General features: G+C 36.2%; 1 protein-coding gene across 1 annotated transcript in view; it reads left to right on the top strand.

The window, feature by feature from the left end:
* The window catches only part of Prkdc (protein kinase, DNA-activated, catalytic subunit), a 204,977-nt gene that overhangs the window by 5,832 nt on the left and 179,029 nt on the right, over positions 1-20,116 (top strand). The window contains 9 exon segments of the mRNA XM_051190977.1: positions 1,105-1,160; positions 1,252-1,282; positions 2,466-2,623; positions 7,472-7,618; positions 9,751-9,915; positions 12,684-12,852; positions 14,121-14,170; positions 15,047-15,172; positions 17,268-17,420. Of these exon segments, the coding sequence (XP_051046934.1) occupies positions 1,105-1,160; positions 1,252-1,282; positions 2,466-2,623; positions 7,472-7,618; positions 9,751-9,915; positions 12,684-12,852; positions 14,121-14,170; positions 15,047-15,172; positions 17,268-17,420 (1,055 nt within the window).

A 20,116-nucleotide genomic window follows, 5' to 3' on the forward strand; every position in this document is an offset into this window, starting at 1 on the left:
ATAGATGCCTCTCTGACATTGTTTTCCCTCAAGCTTCTATGATGTCTGCCTTCTAATACATAAGTCCCTGCTATGAAAGCAAATGGTATACAAGTCACTGCTAGAAGGACAAAGAAACTAGTCAGGAATAAACCATGACAAAGAAACTAGTCAGGAATAAACCATGTCTTCTGTGCAGCTGCAATGAAAAATGTGATTGGAAACAGTTACATAGTCAGCCTGCCTAGAAGAAGATTCTTATATTATGGTTATATACATATTTTGCATTCTTTAGGACATTAAATTATGGGGGTCCAAGGTAATATTTATTCACATTTGTAATTTCCGTCATTTGTTAGGTGTCTTAGTTAGTGTTCCATTGCTATAAGGAAACCAAGGTAACTCTTAGAGAAGAAAGCATTTAATTGTGGTCTTGCTTGCAATTTTGGACAGTTAGTTTATCATGGCAGAAAGAAGACAGGTATAGAATTGGAGCTGAGGGCTTTATATCATGATTTCAGGCAGTAGGCCGAGAAGAGACACTGGGCTTGACATGGGATTTTGAAATCTCAAAGCCCACTCCCAATGACAAACCTCCTCCAACAAGGCCACATCTCCTAATTTTTCCCAAATGGTTCCACTAATATGAAGACCAGACATTCAGACATATAAGCCTATAAGGGCCATTCTCATTCAAACCACCACAGCAGGTATTGTGAGTAGAATAAATGCCTGAGAGCACTGGGGGGAAGGGAAGTGTATTTGGCTTTGAATAAGTCACTTCTTTTAATCTTCCAGTCTTTAAAGAAGCCATAGTCTGCCTCTTTTGCACATGATCAAGGTGAGGCTCTGAGAGATTATGCAACATGGGTGGTGATCTAGATCCTGAGCTCATACATTACTTAATCCAGATTTTCTTTTGGCTTTCCCCAGAAGCTGCAACAACTTGCAATTCTGGCTTGGTCAAATGATGTTAAGAAGTTACTCTGAAATCATAGGAGATTTGTGCAGCTACTGGAAATATCAATCTGTCTTAAGAAAAATCTGTCACTTGCAAGTTTTTGATAAAGAATATAAATAGTGGTGCGATGTTTTAACAGCCTTCTTTTGTTATTATTTTCTCAGATCCCCAGACTTCAAGGGAGATTTTTGGTTTTGCATTAAAAGCAATTTGTCCTCAGGTAGTATTAATATTACTCTAAATCTTTCACAGTTGGGGGCTTGTGGTTTTCAAATAATGATGTTTTTTTTTTTTTTTTTTTTCTGTAATAGATCGAGATGAAGCGATATGCTGTGCCCTTGGGTAAGATTCTTTGTTTACCAAGTAAATTTAAATTACTTTAGTTAGCATCTTGAGTAAGGTTCTTTTAAAGCTATAACGAAGACAGATAGATACATAAGAGTCTGTGATGTTTTACATGTAACTATTTACAATGAAGCTTTAAGACTTCATTAGTTTAAGAAGACTAATTCAAGCAATTAACTCTTAACTGGGATCATAGTCATGCTACATTATTTAAACATATACACACACATTTATTTATTTATACACACACATGCATGTTATAGATATATCTATACATACATACATACATATTTATTAAGGGCTGGCTAGGTGGCTCAGTAGTAAAGGTACACGACCCCAAAGCTTGATGAACTGAGTTCCATCCCCAGGACCCATGTAGTGGCAGAATAGCTTTGACTCCTGCAAATTGTCCTTTTTACTTGTGCAGGTGCACACATACAAATGTGATGATAAATTTTTAAAAAAGAATACTAGCATAATTAGAATCTGATCAAAAATATGTTTAAATTCATATACAAAAGAATTTTAAATATTAAAAAATACATAGACTATCAGTTAGGAGATTCAAATTGTTTGATTAGTTTGTTATTGTTGTTGAGACATGGTTTCATGTTGCCCAGGGTGACCTTTAAACTTCACTGTATAACTGATGACTTCACTTTCCTAGTGCTGAGATTGCAGACATATGTTTATGCTACGGTTGCTACCAAACCCAGGGCCTTGTGCATGCCAAGCACTCTACTAACTTAGCTGCGATCTTAGCCCATATACTGCTTGATTTTGCTGTGAACTAATGAATTTAGATCCTATTTCTGACCCTTGTTTGATGCCAGGTTGTAGTCAGTGTGGAGATTGGGAGCATTAGAGGGCACTTTGAAAACATCAGATTGTTGTAGGGTAATCTACTGTATCTTTTTTGTTTGTTTGTGTTTTGAGACAGGGCCTATCTACATAGGCCTGCTTGTCCTAGAACTCTGTAGACCAGGCTGGCCTCAAATTCATAGAGATCTTCCTTCTTCCCTCTGCTTCCTGAGTACTTAAAGGTGTGTACCACTGTGCTTGGCTATATACAAAAACTTCTCGAGCATGGTTTTAACTTTTAATACATAGAAGAAGCTTTCTTACTCTTTTCTGGCTTTTGTTGACCTATTTTTAAATGGAATGGTTTTTGTATTCACAGCTGGCCTACGATTATTTACCCTACATGCTTCTCAATTTACTGCCTGCCTTCTGGATAACTATATTACTTTATTTGAAGTACTGTCAAAGTGGTGCAGCCATACAAATGTGGAATTAAAGAGAGCTGCGTATTCAGCTCTGGAATCCTTTCTGAAACAGGTACTTCAGATTCAGCTTTCATTAAAAGCTTCCACAAAAGAACTAAATTCCAATTGTGTGTCTGCATGCTTGAAAAATAATGATAAAGTGATCCATTAGTTCCTATAGTATTTATAGCAGAAAGCTTTGCTATTGGTCTGCCATGCATGTCAGTTAGATTGAATGAATGAGCTTAGATGATCTCAGGCAATCAAAACTCTGTAGGGCATCTTGGCTCGGTGCTGAGGAAACAGGCACATTGACTGTGATGGGAAATACTGGGAGGTATAAGAAAAGTTTTGCTTGTGGCACTATTAAAAATGGGTAAGTAGGGGGCTGGAGAGATGGCTCAGAGGTTAAGAGAGCACAGATTGCTCTTCTAGAGGTCCTGAGTTCAATTCCTAGCAACAACATGGTGGCTCACAGCCATCTATAATGAGGTCTGGTGCCCTCTTCTGGTATGAGGCAGACATGGGGGCAAAATGTTGTATACATAATAAATAAACAAAATCTTTAAAAAAAAAAATGGGTAAGTGGGACCACGCATAATGGCACACACCTTTGATCGAAAGCACTCAGGAGGCAGAAGCAGGTGGATCTCTTGAGTTTAAGGTTATCATGGTCTACATAGTAAGTTACAGAATAGTCAGGACTACGTAGACTGTTTAAAAAAAAAAAAAAAGAAAGAAAGAAAAAGAAAAAAGGGTAAGTAGTAGTTCACTTCACAAGCTTGTCCTTTAAAATCTGAAATGAAGTGCAAACAGTGTTAGATCACTCTTTAATATGTTGTTCTTTAGGTCTAGCTAAGCTCAAGAAGCTGTTCTGTCCCTTATATTCCAGTCTATCCCTCCCAACTTCTTCTTTTAAGGTCTGTCTATCTGTCTGTCTATCTATTTTATTTTATTTGGTGTTTTGACACAGGGTCTCTATGCAGTGCTGGCTATCCTGGAAATTGCTATATAGACTAGGTTAGCCTTAAACTCATTAATCTACCTGCCTCTGCCTCCTAAGTGCTGGGATTAAAGATGTGCACCACCATAGCTGGCCGTATTTATTTTGTGTCTGAGTCTTTTGCCGACATGTATGTATGTTTACCACATGTGTGCCTACTAAGGTCAGAATAATGTATTGGATTGGCTGGAACTGTGAGCTACCACTGTGAGCCACATGTGGGCGCTAGGAACCAAATCCAGCTCCTCTTTGACAGCAACATGTATTCTTAACCACTTAATCTTTCTAGCGTCTTTCTTCTTTTCTTCTTTTTAAAGAGAAATTAAAGAGTTTTTTTTTGTTTGTTTTTGTTTTTTTTTTGAGTGTTTCATGCATGAGTACTGTACTTACATCATTTCTGATTCACTCCCTCTTTTAGTTCCCCTACCATGTCATCCCATTCCCTCTCAAGGCCTGTTCTTTAATTATTGTTGTTATTTATATATACACATGTGTGTGTTTAAGTAAATGTCTAATATTTTAGAGCCTATTTAGTGTTGTGTGCACATATGTGTGCTTAGGGCTGACCACTTGGGCCTAACAGGTAACTCATCCCTGGGGAAAACTGATTTTATTTCTTGGAAGCCATTAATTTTCTTTATCTAGGGTTAAAGCTTTGTGAAATTTCCCCCTGTACATTTTGGTATGTAGTGTTGTAATTCTTCAGATCTTATTTAGGCAAACATATTGTTGCAATGTCATGTGTGCAGCTTCCCTGTCATATATTAAAGGTACTGTCTCGCAGCAGATGTCTTGGTCCTCTGCCTCTTACAATCTTTATGCCCTGTCTTTAATGATGTTCCTGAACCTTAGGTGAAGGAGCTTTGCTGTAGACATGTCAATAGAGGCTGAGCTCCCCATGGTCTGTTGTTCTCTGCATTTTGACCAGTTGTAATTTTTTTGTGGTGGTCTTCATCTGGTGTAGAAAGAAATTTCTTAGATGAGGGTAGTAGGTGGAGAGAACTACCTGAGGATGAAGGATAAATATTTGGAATGTAGTTAGAAATTGTACTGGTTTAGGAAAGTTGCAGTAGTAGCTTCTCTAGGATCTGTGACATCACCATCACAGGTCATAGGCCAGGTTTACAGTATCAGGTATAAATTCCCTCCTTCTGAGTAGGAAGGCCTTACATCCAGTTAAGTAGCTGTTGTTTTTCCCTACCATATAAGTGCTGCTTTTGCACCTTTAGGCATATGTTGCTGTTCAGGTTATTGTTTTGGTTTCTGGCATTGTAGCTGGGTAAGACTGTTGATTGCTTTTCTCCCTTTTGGAAGCTCCTCATACTATGTACTTAGGGAGGAGGGCTCCACATTATATCCAGTTCTATTCCTCCAAATCCTGTGTCTGAAGTATACAGTGTGTTCAGCAATAGAGACTTACCTTCAGTTTCTGGAGGGAAATCAGCAACAACCTATAATTGCTTTTGGGGTCTCTTGAACTCCTCTGACCAACAGCTAGAAGTGAGGGTTCCCATGCCTAAGTACTGGGATTTCTGATAGTCTGTGGCTTAAGTGGGGGGCATTGTCAGCTTAAGAGAAGTACTTCATTAAAATTATGTGTCCATACTTATATATATTATATATAAAAATGAAATTTTGTATCCCTGTGGCCTTTCCAATATCTGTAGTGTCATTCATCCTTTTCCCTATTGCCCTCTTTTTACCTTCCCAGTTATAATTTCCCCCCTTTCCCCTTTATATTATCTGTGTCCTACTATCTTTTCTCTAGAGCCCCACACCACTTCCCTAGTCTGTGGTTACTCCCAGTTATATACTCAGATTTAAAGATTCATAAGTAAGAGAAAACATGCAACTTTTGTCTTTACAGGTTTTTTTTTTTTTTTTTAAATTAGTGTACTATTTTCTAGTTCTATCCTTTGTCCTACAAATTTTGTTTTTCTTTACAACTGCATAGAATTATATATATGAGCTACACATTGTCATTCTCCATTGATCAGTTGAGGACATTTAGCTTGTTTCCATTGTAAGGAATAAAATACCTGCCACAGGTAGCAGGTTAAAATCTGATATCCTACAACCAAAAAAATAATAATTTCATATTTTGGTGACCATTTTCTTTTACTCTCTTCTCCCTTTCCCCCTGATATCTTTACATAAAGAAACATTATTTATAATTTTTGTAGCTTCCAGGTTTTCTCACAGCACTAAATTGAGGCTTACATAATAAATTTTTAATAGTAGCATAGTGTCATTGTGAACCATGATGTTATAAATTGCTCTTTATCTTGTGGGTTAACGATTATTAATTTTTTTGCTGTTATAAATAAAAAATAACTGGATAGAAGTGCATGAAAAGGATAGAATCCAGTACTAAATTAGTGCAAATTTAAGGGATTAAATATTTTATGATAAGATGAAAATTTTTTCAGTAATTAAGATTATCTAATTCTTTTTTAGTTGTTATTGTTTGTTTTTGCAATAATCTTTTATTCTTTAGCCTAGGATGACCTGAAAGTCAATGTATAATCTAGATCTCTTAACAGTCCTGCCAGACTGCCTTAATTATTTCCTTCTTGGGAAAGATGTTCATGACATGCTTTGTGGAAGACAAGTTTTTCAAGCAGTATGTGTGATAATTCCATATCAGATATAATGGCTTTGGGAACAATTAGGGAGCATAATGATAAGTTAGTAATAGAAGTAGTGGATTTTCCCACTGTGCATTTGGTAATTATCTAGATTGTTTACATACTTGAGCAGAATTTGTGATAAAATTAGGAATGCTGATTTGAACTCTCATGTTCTTGAACATAGGCTATTGTTTCCTGTTTGTGTTACATAGTTTTTATGTCAATTTGACACAAAGTAGGGTCATCTGGGAAGAAGGAATCATAATTGAAAAAAATGCCTCTGTAAGTTTGGCCCACAGATAAGTCTGTTTGTGGCCTTGATTGATAATTGATGTAGGAAAGTCATTGTGGGCAGTGCCACCCTTGGCCAGGTGGTCCTGGGGTATATAGGAAAACAAATAGAGCAAGCCAGGTAAAGGAAACCAGTAAGCAGCACTCTTCTGTTGCCTCTGATTGACTTCTTGCCTCCAGGTTACTGTTCCATTTGAGTTCCTGCCCTGACTTCTCTTAGCCAGGAACTTCTGATGTGAAAGTATAAGTTGAAAGAAACTCTTTCCTCCATAAATTGCTTTTGGACATGATGTTTATCACAGCAGTAGAAGCCCTGACTAAGACAACTGTGGTCTCTTGTCTTCCTGTACCTAGTTTTAACATTTCTTTTAGCTGGGTCTTAGAAATACCTGAAATGGGGTCGATGGCTTAGTAGGTAAAGACACTTGCCACAAACACGAAGCCTGATGACTTGAGTTCAGTAACTAGGATCCATGCGATGGGACTTCCATACTCTGTCTTCCTACTTACCTATACAGACACACACACATACACACACACAGTAGTATGTGTACCCACAAACAAATAAATGAATGTAGCTAAGAGAAAAATTAATGCTTTTTTCTGATCATCTTTTCCTTGGTCTCTTTTGATCCTTTTTCATAGAAAAAAAAATGCATCACATACAATGTAGCCTTAGTTAAGAAACTGTCTTTTTTTGAGTAATATCAATCAAATGTAATTATAATAGTATATATACAAACATATATATATATTTTTTTTTTTCTTTAAATTTTTTTTTTTTTTTGGAGACATGGTATCTTTGGAGCCTATCCTGGCACTCGCTCTGTAGACCAGGTTGACCTTGAACTCACAAAGATCCACCTGCCTCTGCCTCCCAAGTCTGTAATCAAAGGTATGCACCACCACCTTCCTGCTTTATAATCATATATAGTCATTTCATTTAAGTCCTTTGGTTATTAAATGTTTCTAAAGAGCAAATGCCATACAATTACAGATTTCATTTACTGTGGCAGAAGATGCAGAGTTACACAAGAGTCAGCTGCAGTACTTTATGGAGCAATTCTACAGAATCATCAGGAATGCAGATTCAAACAACAAGGATTTATCCATTGCTATTCGTGGATATGGACTATTTGCGGGAGTATGATTCATTAGTTTGCTATATTTTATGCTTTTAGTTTGTTATTTACAGGAATATAAGACTGCATTTTTAAAAAATACCTTGTGTTGATATTATTGGTGCTTACTCTATTAACAGTTCAATTTTTAGTGTTTACTGTGTACTGCAATACATGCATTATTTCAGATCCCCATAGCTCATTGACAAGATGAGTTAGTAGTCTATTTTCTGCAAGAAAAAACAAGATCAAGAAAAATCAACTAACTTGTCAAAAGCAACCTTGGATTGCTAGAAAAAAGATATAAATCTTATAGTTGATACATGCCTATAATCCCAGTGTTGGAAATGGGCAGGAGAATTAAGAGTTTGTGGCCAGCCTGACTATATAGAGCTCAAGGCAGTATAGACTATCTAAACATGCTTAGGAGATTGTTAACAATCAAGAAGTACAAACATTGCCAAAGAAACAAACAAAACCACATAAATTCAGTTCTGAAGACTAGAAAATAGTTAACAACCTACAAACAAACAATCAAAACCTCATACAAATTCAGTTCTGAAGGGTAGAAGCATCACATTTCATTTTGTACTCTGCAGTCCTTTGTTGATACAGAAAACCTATAGTTGTTTTCACATAAAAGTTTTAGGCAGATACTCTCAGGACAGAAAAACATATTTAAGAAGTCTAGCTGGATTCCTGCCTATCATCTAGGCTTCAGGAAGCTAAATGGGAATTGCTATAGATTGAGGGTTATATACTAAATTCAAGACTAGCATAGGCCTTCTCCATCTGGCCCCCCAACCACCCCAAAAAGGTGCTCTGAATAACTTCAGTTATTTCTTAGTGGATTTCTGTGATAATTTGCTTGTAAGAAAACTAATGTCCTACCTCTTAAAGTTTTATCCATCAGTATCTTTCTTCTTACTCTCATTCCCCTCATTACCCATCTTCATTCTCTTTTATTCCTCATCTTCATTTGTTTCTGTTTGTAGCTCTAACTAATCCAGAGATAAAATTAGTAGTATGTAAGAAGTCTCCTATTGGAGTGACAAGCTTTACAGGGCCAGTGCATAATGAGACCAGCCTTTTAAACAGCCTAGAACATAGTTAACAACATAGAAGTAACTGTTTAGGATTGCCACACCAAATCCAGTAGATTCTGTGCGACAAGTTCCATATATTGAGGCGGTAACTTCAAAAGAAGGAGGTCTCCTGAAACTGTGGAACTTTTGGCTGGAGAAAAGTATTAAGCAGTAGTTCTCATGGCAATCTCTGCTCTTTATTCTTTTCTCATATTAATGAAATGTTCCTGAAAGCCTATGCTGACATTTTAAACAAAAGATACAAATGAGAAACTGTCCCCTGAGATGTGGTCACTGACCATGACCTCGTCTCCAGGAAAACCAGCACTTTTCAAATCATTCATATCATTCACATAAGTACAACTAGTATTGATAAAATTTTCCAACAAAGAAACTTCATATGGCTGTACATGTGTAATTGAGAGTAGGTTTAAACATTTGGTAAAGAAAGTCTTTTGATAAGAAAAAGTCAAAATAGCTCAGTATTTCAAAGATTCTCAATAGCTAGGCAACAAATATTAAACAATAACTGACCATAAAAATTTATTAACCTAATCTTAGAAAATAGGCGGTTAGTTGTGGTTAGCCTTAAATGATTTTCTGATTTATCGTTAGCCTTGAATAAGTTGAATGTTACTGTGCTTAACAATGATAATGTCATTTGTTCTGTCTGGATTTGCTTTAATGAACACAATCTCTAAGAAGCTATTCTTTATCCTGGATAAAAAAAAAAACCTTACTTGAAAGCTGCAAAAGACACTCAGATTCAAACTGTCTCTGTGTTTGTTTCTGTTTGTCACCGCTGAATTCCTTACCCACCTCGTCTTCAAAAATCCTCATTCCAGGGAACCCCATACCCGGCTGGGGTGTTCTGTGGCAGCTGGCACTTAACGTGGGCATAGGAATGTGAATGTACATTATTATGAAAAGCATGAGATACAATATTTTATGTACAATAAGATAAGTAACTAACTTACTGATATGAAGCAGTTTATTATCTTGTCCTTAACTGACATTTTAAGTGACTCTGTTTTGACACTGATACAATTTCTGTTTTGCCTTTCCTAAAGTCTTGCAAAGTAATAAATGCAAAAGATGTTGACTTCATGTATGTCGAGCTCATTCAGCGCTGTAAGCAGATGTTCCTCACCCAGACAGAAGCTACTGAGGATCATGTTTACCAGATGCCAAGTTTCCTGCAGTCTATTGCAAGTGTTCTGCTTTATCTTGACATAGTAAGTGAAATGGTTACACTGAGCATGGTTGTAAGTACTTAAGTTCATCTCCACAAGTAATCTTTGTTGTTATTAATGAAAAGCACTTTTTCTTTTGTTTTTTTTTTTGTTTTTTTTTTTTTGTTTTTTTGGTTAAATTATCAGTTGTGCATATCCTTGATAACAATATAAAATAAATGCATGATTCACCAGAAACCTGCTTAGACATACTAATTTCAGTTTTTTGAAACAGTAAAATTTAGCAACAAATATCTAACAAGCACCTATTGAAACCAACAGCTAGCCAAAACATATTATTTCTTTTGACAGTCATAGAATTCTCAAAGGGCAGGTGAGCAAATAATGAAATTTGTATTTGCAGGCTAGCAACATAGTTACTGCCTTAGGCCCTCCTAGGTAGCTGGAAGGAAGACATGGGAAGAAGTGAGGCTTCTGAAACTATCAAGGGTTACTCTTCTGGCCTTATATTAGCTTCAAGATTGCAAAGAAACACAAAAGATTGGGTGAGGCATTAGAGGAGGCAGGCCTTTCAGGATTCGTAACTGGTGGATCCGAGAATATAGCATTGGTGGACATCAGGAACTAGGGGGATGTCTTGACTTTCAGATGGTTTAGCCAAGTTTGGCATGTCATAGTTCTGAGCCAGGTACATTCCAACTATGTTGCACAAAGTAAATCCAAGCAGGAACTGTAGCATGATGTGGGTTGGGGGATTCTCTGGGCCTTCTCATCTACTGAAGGACCGTACCCCTCCAGAAGGAATTTTGAGTCATAATTTGGTTCATTTAGTGCAAGTGCCCCTGTAATCTCCACAACATTTTGTTTAGTATTTGTGTCAATTTTTGTTGTTATCTAAAGCAGGGTTACTAAAACTGTTGTCACTCATGATTCCTTTTTACAAGGATAATTTTGATGCAATCCTGTGTATATTAAATAGTTCTATGAATCAAACACTTTCTGATAATAAAGCATAGTTAAATTTATCCTGAAACAGTTATTTGGTTTCTGTTTAATTTTTTTCATTTATTAAAGATGAAAGCAAATTTACATACTAATGTGATTGATTACTTGTTTATTTTTACATAATGATTTAAATCCTGGTTGACTATTTGTTGCTATAGGGTGTACAGTATCTTCAGTATTGTTCAGCGTTGATAAATGATTCTACAACCACTAGTGCTGAGAATGTTTCTTGGCATAAATGTGTAGCCCAGATAGCAGAAGTGTGTTTAAGGCTGTTTTAGGACTGGAAGTATTGTCCTAATCCCAAGCCACACTCATTTAATAATTTTTTTTTCTTTAATGGACTTTAAATCAGAAATCCAAGCAGAAGTTTTGTTGTTTTCTTTTTTAAAGATTTTATTTATTTTAATGTTTTAGACATACAAGTGTTTTTTCTGCTTATATGAATATGCACCATGTGTTTGCCTGGTGACCAGGGAGGCCCGAAGAATATACCAAATCCCCTGAAACTAAAATGACAGACAGTTATGAGCTACCATGTGGGTTCTGGCAGCCAAACCCTCTGTAAGAGCAACAAGTGCTTCCAATTGCTGAGCCATGTCCTCAGCTTCAGACAGCAACTTTTAAAGTCAAACATTCTAATAGAATATCATTTAAAAATACAGTAATTTACTACTTACATGCTGAGAAATGATAGAAAAATATCAAAGAAATTTATAATTAGTTATTGTTTTAAAGAGCATTTAATGTTTTGACATCATTTCAAATAAAAAGACATTAGTTCATAACACAGTTTTAAATTTGAACTAAAGTGTTTTAGGTCATGCATATTGGCACTACATAGGGTGGTAAAGTCATATGTTACAACATAGGCAAGCACCCCTAGAAACAACACAGGTTCATTTCTTAATTTTGTTAAAAAATTTATTTTGTATATAGGTGTTTTGGTGCATGTGTCTGAGCACTGTATGTGCCATGTTCTGTGTCCCTTTCACAGAAGGGGACATTAGATCTCCCAGACTTGGGAGTTACAGGCAGTTGTAATGTTGCTCTTGACAATGGGTCTCACTCTGGAAGAGCACCAGTGCTCTTCAGCTCTGAGACATCCAGCCCCATACCTCAGATTCTTTAAATGTTTGATTTTTTAAAATTAGCTTTGAATTTGGATATTTGGAAATGCTTTACTATTCTAATATATCTTATGACATATCAGATGCTAATATATCCCTTTAGTTGATTGAATGATCCCATATTGGATAGTAACACACAAGAAGCTGGAGTCATGTATTCTGTAGATCCGAACTCAGGTCTTCAGCAGTTTATTGACTGAGCTATCATCCCAGCTCTAAACATTAGGCATTCTGTAATATAGTTAATGGATAAGAATAATTAAAAAAAAAAACAAAAACAAAAACAACAACAACAAAAAAAAAACAAAAGCTGGAGTCTAGAGCAGGAAAAGTTGGTGTTGTCTTTTCTATTTCTCTAAAAGATTCCAATTGCCACTGTATTTGTGCTGTAAATACCACTCAGTTTATTATGATTTTTTTCTGGCAGCTGCAATAATAAATGTTAAGCTTGATAGCTAAAATTACAAGTCAGTTTTCATTTACCTGGATTACTTCAGTTCTAATAAATTTGAGTGTGTATATATATATATATAGATAGATAGATATAGATATAGATATATAGATATATATACACACACACACAATTCTTATATTTATACATTTTTCTTATACCTATATATTGTTCTTATATTTATTCCCCATTCTAATTTTGAATTTGTTCTCCACTTTTGGTAGGTTCCTGAAGTATATACTCCAGTTCTGGAACATCTCATGGTGGTACAGATAGACAGCTTTCCTCAGTACAGTCCCAAAATGCAGTTGGTGTGTTGTAAAGCAATAGTAAAAGTTTTCCTAGCCTTAGCAGAAAAAGGACCAGTTCATTGGAATTGCATTAGTACTGTGGGTAAGCTATTTTTTTTTTTTTTCCTTTTTTTTCTTTTTGGTGTTTTGAGACGGGGTATCATATGTAACAGTTCTGGCTATCCTCCAACTTGCTTTGTAGACCAGGCTGGCCTCAAACTTACTGAGAGCCTTCTGCCTCTGCCTCCCAAGTGCTGGGATTAAAGGCCACCACCACCCACCCTTATTTTCATTATTATTGTGCTGTTAAACATTTAACATGTTATTTGATATATTTAAAAGAAAATCTGGTTCCTAATTTTTTGTATACTTAGTACTTGTTAGGGAACTTTTCATTTTGCTGAATCAAAATATTTTTCTTTATTAGAATTTGGAGTCAGTTGTACCTATTATTTCTTCTTCTTTAAACAGAATATTTATTTTGGTAGTTTCAAGCATGTAAACAATCTTGATCATACATGACCCTGTCTTAGTTACTGTTCTATTGCTGTGAAGAAACACCGTGGCCAAGGCTGCCTATTCAAGAGAGCATTTATTTGAGGGCTTACTCACAGTTTCAGAGAGTTAGTCTCTGATCATCATGGTAGGGAACATGGCAGCAGGCAAGCAGGCAGGAATGGTGCTGAAGCAGTATCTAAGAGCTCATGTGTGATCCACAAGTTTAGTCAGAAAGGGACACAGAACATGGCAGGGTTTTTTGAAATCTCAAAGAGCACCTCCAGTGACATTCCTTTTCGAATAAGGACATACCTCCTAATCTTTCCCACACAGTTTCACTAACTGGGAACCAAATATTCAAATATGAGTGAGCCTAAGGGTTCTCATTCAAACCACAGCCTGCAACTCTCTCTCCCTCTTTGCCTATGAACCCTCAATACCTTTCCCACTACCTTTGTGTTCTCTTATTTTGTTGCTGATAGCCCACTGGGCCCAATTGGTGCATCCTATTGTAATGCTGACTAATCTTGTTGACTTGATTTTGTGCAGGTAGTCATAGCTGCAGTGAGATTGTAGATACAGTGGCCATGTCATGTCATAGCATTCTCCACATCCTCTAGCCTTTACATTCATTTTACCCTTCATCCAAGATGTTCCTTAAGGCTTGGGGTAGTTATGGTGATGATTCAGATGGCCCATTTATGGCCAAACACTTAATAGTCATTAATTACCATCACTTTGAGTGGTTATTTAGTCTCTGCATTAACAAATTCCAAACAGAAATTAAGAGGCAAAATAATGATTGTTGTTTTTCTTGAGTAATTATGTTTCTCACTGTTTCCTTCATTATTCTTTCATCTTCTTCATTTTTAGTGCATCAAGGTTTAATTAGAATATGTTCTAAACCAGTGGTCCTTCAAAAGGTAAATTCTGAATCTAAAATTTCAAAAATTAATATTATCACTAGATGTTAGAAACAGTGTTTTAGCATGTAAATGTATAAAAAAATCTTCATTTGTTTTAACCTCCACTACACCCTTTCTCAATATAGAGTCTCTGTTATCCTGTGCTGGCTTTAAACTTGATATGTAGGCAAGGATCACTTTGAACTCCCAGTCCTTCCTGTAATTTATGAGCTAGGATGACAGGTGTGTACCAGAGTGCCACATTTGTGTCTGCCAACCAAGCCACATTTCTAGCCCATCCATGTCTTTACATTTTGAAATTTTCATGTATAACATGAGCCTTTGTTACATGAATATACTTTTAAGGAATTAAATTATGTTATATATATGTGTGTGTGTATGTGTGTCTTTCTTTGTGTGTGTGCATGCTTGTGGATGTCAGGAGGAACACTCAGGATTTAGTTCTTTTCTTCCACCATGTGGGTTTCAGGAATCAAATTCAGGTCATCAGATTTGATAGCAAATGCCTTTACCTGCTTTACCAGTTTCTGTTACATCTTTACAAAGAAAGAACTGTTTTCTCTCTTAATGTGGGAAAAATATAAAAGTGTGTAGAAGTTAGAGGAACATGAATGGAATAAGAGATTGGATCACATAAGAAGAGGGATGATTTGTAGTGGATTTGGTAGATGTATTAAAAAAATATTTATTGGCTACAGTCATTGACATAACCTTTTCAGTCTTCTTTTATTTTCTTGTCTTACTTTCTTTAGTTTTTTGCAGAGGTTTTATTGGTTGCTATTTTAGTTTAGAAAGTTCAGTTAAGTCATGTTCTGACAGTAGCTGCCTCTTATGTTCTACCAATCAATTATAGAATGTTGTCTTCCTTCCCAGGATGTTGAGTCCAAGGCTGATAAACAGTGGACCTCAGGGGAAGTCAGAACCGGCAAGTGGAAAGTGCCCACATACAAAGACTATGTGGATCTTTTTCAGCATCTTTTAAACTGTGACCAGATGATGGTAAAAATTTTAAATATGTATACTTTAATACCTTTCCTTATTTGGGGAGCTTGCCACTCACTAGTGTGTCATTCAGAGGACAGATTTTAAGAGTCACTTATGTCCTTTCACCAAGTGGTTCCCAGAGATCAAATTAAGGTTGTAAGGCTTGTGAACAAATGCCTTTATTTCCTTAGCCATCTCTCTAACCTGTTTTTTTTTTGTTTTGTTTTGTTTTGTTTTTTTCTGGAAGAGGGTCTTATGTGGCTCAATCTTTGTATGTAACTAAGAATCACCTTGAACTCCCAATACTCTTGCTTTCAACTTCAACCAAATGTATAACTTGAAAACTATAAAAGTACTCCATTTCTCTATTTAGAAACTCCACTAAAACAATACAAACCAAAACCAGGAGACACAATACCATGTCTCAGAAACATAAAACAAAATATCTCTATAGTTATAGAGGTGTCTTTGTCAGAGTTTCTATGTGATAAAATACTGTGGTCAAAAGCAACTAGCGGAAGAAAGGGCTTATTTCATGTGACATTTCAATATCATAGTCCATCTCTGAGGGAAGAGTCAGGACAGGGACCTGGAGGCAGGAAGAGAAATAGATAGAGGTCATGGAGGCGGCTTACTGGCTTGATCCTTATGGCTTGCTCAGCCTTCTTTTTTTTATATTATCCAGGTTCAATTACTCAGGGGTGGCACTGCCCACAGTTATTTGAGCCCTCCTACCATATCAATTAACAGTCAAGAAAATTCCCTACAGATTGGTCTTTTGGAGGCGTTTTCTCAATTACGATTCCTTCTTCCCTGATGACCCTAGCTTGTGTCAAGTTGACATAAAAATTAGTAAGAACAGGTATAAGACACTTATTTCAGGATTTTACTAACTTTCAAAAGATCTTAAAGCATAAATAAATAGCGTAAGTCTAATCAGTTAAAAGTAAAACCAGAAATAAGTAAAATGAGGGCTAGTGATATCACTCAGTAGTAGAGCATTTCTCTAACATGCAAACAAAAGCCTGGGTTTTTTCTTCTTAAAGCAAATTAATTTTTAAAAATTTTCTCATAGCAGAACAATTGCAGTCCTTCTCCCTCTCCTTCACTTAGTCTGCTTCTCCTTCGTTAGCTATTTCTCTCTCAGCTTTCCCCTTCTTCTCTGTGCTCCCCTACCCACTCTCTCCTGGGAACTAAACCCAGGGCCTTGAGTGTGCTCTGCACATTCTTTACTGTTCTCTTTGCTAAGTAGATAAGTCCATGTTGTTTAATAGTTCTGAGGAGTTGGTGTGCATTAGTTATTTACACTACATATTAGAATGATGCCTCTTGCCTAATACATTGCTAGATGACAATCTTTAGTTTCTAGTGGCTAGTATTTTAATATATGCTTTGACAAAACACTAATAGTCTAGGATAAGAAATTTTTCACAATAAGTGATTTTTGTTCCATCAAAAATCATGAGTTCCTAGTTTTTTTTTTTTTGGGTTTAAATAGTATGTCAGGTAGATGAATGTAGTAGTGACATATAGCTTGGATGTGAAATAATCTCAGCATTTCAGATGTGGTTGCCCGTGGCTCAAAAGCTGGAAGCCAGCCTGGGCTATAGGATATCCTGTCAAAGCAGAAGAGTATATATAAAGGGACTGGAATGTGAATTGGTAGAACAGCACTTGCTTAGGATTTAGTTCACAGGACCTAAGATGGAGAGAGGGAAGGAGAGATTGAGAGAGAGAAAAAGAGAAAGAGAGAGAGAGACAGAGAGAGAGAAAGAGAGAGAGAGATCAAGTTGTTATATCAATGTATATTTATACATAGACACACAAACTCACTGAGTTAAATACTATGACACGGTTGACCTGCATCCTCTCATTCACTTTCATGTATAGAGTATTTGTAAGTTAACCAGGTAAGTCATATTATTTGATTAAAATGTCATAATAATTTGAAAAGATACATTAGATTTTGAAGTTTTAAAACTCTAGGTAAATTAGTTACAGTTTATATATCACTGTTTCCATCATAATACCTATGAAAGTACACAACATAATGTATTTAAAATATACTATTTAAAGTTTTTGAACTCTTTAAATTTTTCTTTATTTACAGGATTTTATTTTAGCAGATGAAACATTTCTCTTTGTGAATTCCTCCCTCCAAAGTCTGAATCATTTACTCTATGATGAATTTATAAGATCAGTTTTGAAGATTGTGGGAAAATTGGATCTTACACTGAAGAAACAGACTGTTGAAGAGCATGAGGTTAGAAATTCTTTTCAAAAATAATTTTGCATCATTTTAATACCTACTCTTTGTATGCTCAGGACAGTAGTACATCTTCAAGGGTTTCTTTGCAGTGATTATGTGCCATAGATGCTTTTCTGTTACATATTACCCAATATTCACAAAGTGGTTTTTGTGCTTAGTATGTTAAAATATATTTTACTCAGGTGTAGTAACACTTGCCTGTTAACAACATTTGAGAAACAAGGTAACCTATGAGACTCAGCCTTAGCCAACCTATGTGTGACCAGCACTCATGTCAGGTGGCTCACAACTACCTTTAACTCAGTTCCTAGGAAATCCAGCACCCTCTTTTGGCCCCTATATGCACCCATACATATGTGATACCTTATACACAGAAGCGCGTGCACATGTGCGCGCATACACACACACACACACATAAAAGTAAAAATAAATCTTAATTAAAAAAACAAGACTATTCAACTAGGCTGGACTGGACATGGCACCTCACTCTTGTAATTCTGGCACTGTGAAAATTGAGTTAGTAAGATTGCCATGAATTCAAAGCTACATCCTGGCTACATAGCAAGTTCCATGTCAGTATGTATTACAGAGTAAGATCCTGCTTCAAAATACACATAAACAAATATACCTAAACTTTGCCTAAAGATGAAAGATGCTTCGGGGAACCATATATCAACAAACCCACCTACAATTTAGAACACATCTGTCATTGTTGTTAATAATAGCCACTTTTCTTTTTTTGATGTTGTCACTTGCCACTTCTGTTACAGCTAGTCACCCAGCCATTTGTAGGTTTGTTTTTTTTTTTTTTTTTTTTTTTTTTGGTTTTTCGAGACAGGGTTTCTCTGCATTGCTTTGGAGCCTGTCCTGGAACTAGCTCTGTAGACCAGGCTGGACTTGAACTCACAAAGATCCAACTGCCTCTGCCTCCTGACTGCTGCCATTTGTAGGTTCTTACTCTGTAGTTTTTGTTTTGTTTGAGACAGAGTACCACTATCTAGCTTGGAGTGAACATTTAACTCAAAATCCTGCATTGGACTCCAAAGTTCCAGGATAATAGGCATGCACTACCATACTTGGTTTTTGTTTTTCACTAGTTGTTTAACCTTAGAATTTGAGTACAAAATTTTTATCTGGTAACAGATTTGATAACACAGACTTAAAAATATGTTTTAAAATGAGCTGGGCGTGATCTTATATGCCTGTAATTCCAGATCTTGGGAGACTAAATAGAAAGATAAGAACTTCAAGGCCAGACTGGGCTACATAGCAATTTGAGGTTCATCTGGCTACATAGTAAGACCCTGTTTCAAAAAAAATGCATACATGAATATTATAAAATGTATTTTATGTAAATAAGTATCTTTCATTTGCCTTATAACTGTGCATTATTCTTTTATCTAGCAATTAGAAATGCATGAGTCATTATTGTTAATTTCTTCCTTTTGAAGTTTGTCTCTGTCAAGGTATCATCATCATTTTCAAAAAATAACTGTTGAAATTTTCATCCTTTTAATTCTTATTGAGCTTTAAGATTATATGAAACAGTAAAATGATAGACAATACTATTTATAACACTTTTAAACATTTTAACATCTTTAAGGATATGTATGCTACTTTTTTCTGGCCTGACATCTTCTAACTCTTCAGAAAACAAAAAGCTAAGACTAAACTGCTAAAAATATTTTAAAAGTCTATAGAATCAATGTTGGATTATTTCAACTCTTACATTTATATAAGTCCCAAACACACACACAAAGACTTATATTAATTATGAAACTGTTGGCTGGTGGCTAGGGCTTCTTATTGGCTAGCTCTGTCTTAATTATTTACCCATTTCTATTAACCTATGTATTTCCACATGGTCTTGTGTAATGTGTAGAGTTTTTCCGCCTGCTGCCTGGTCTTGTCCCGCCACGGCGCCAGCCCCAAATAACGCACTGAGACTCTGTATTTGATATAATTCTGTTGGCCCGTTACTAGTTTCTTATCGGCTAGCTCTGTCTTAATTATTAACCCATTTCTATGTATATCCACGTGGTCTTACCAGCGAGAGGCGGCTGGCGGTTCTGCCTTCTCCAGACTCTCCATCCTGACTCCTCCTTCCTACTTCCTATTTCCTCCTTGTCTCCTAGTTCCTCCTATCTTCCTTTCCTATTGGCCAACAGTGCTTTATTCATTGACATCAATGCTTTATTCAATGACATCTCCCATCAGTCTTGGTTTACTGGAGAATGCCTGGTGCATCCTCTCTTCCTGGGCTCACATGGTGACTTCCACGGAGAAGAGAGCAGTTTCCTGTTTGTCCCTGTTTATATCCTGATTCTGCCCAGCTACATTACTTCCTGTCTGTACAGACCTCCAGATCTCTATGGTTAGCTAGTGGCAAGTTTCTGCCCAGCTATATCACTTCCTGTCTGGCCAATCAGTCATCAATGTTTTATTCTTTAACCAAAAGAGAAACATATATACGAAAGGACAGCCCATCAAATAACACTCCCCTTATGTTGGCTATATGTTGGTTTCCAACACTTGGGAGATAGAAACAGTATGATTGCTATGAGTTCAAGGGTAGCCTAGGCTGCAGAGTAAAACCCTGTTCAAAAACCTCTTTAGATGAAAAAACAACAATGTTCCTACCATGTATTTTTTCCATTCTTTCTTTTGAGTCTTTTGGTTTGCTGCTTCTG

This window comes from Phodopus roborovskii, unplaced genomic scaffold, assembly GCF_943737965.1.
Source record: "Phodopus roborovskii unplaced genomic scaffold, PHOROB, whole genome shotgun sequence".
NCBI lineage: Eukaryota > Metazoa > Chordata > Mammalia > Rodentia > Cricetidae > Phodopus > Phodopus roborovskii.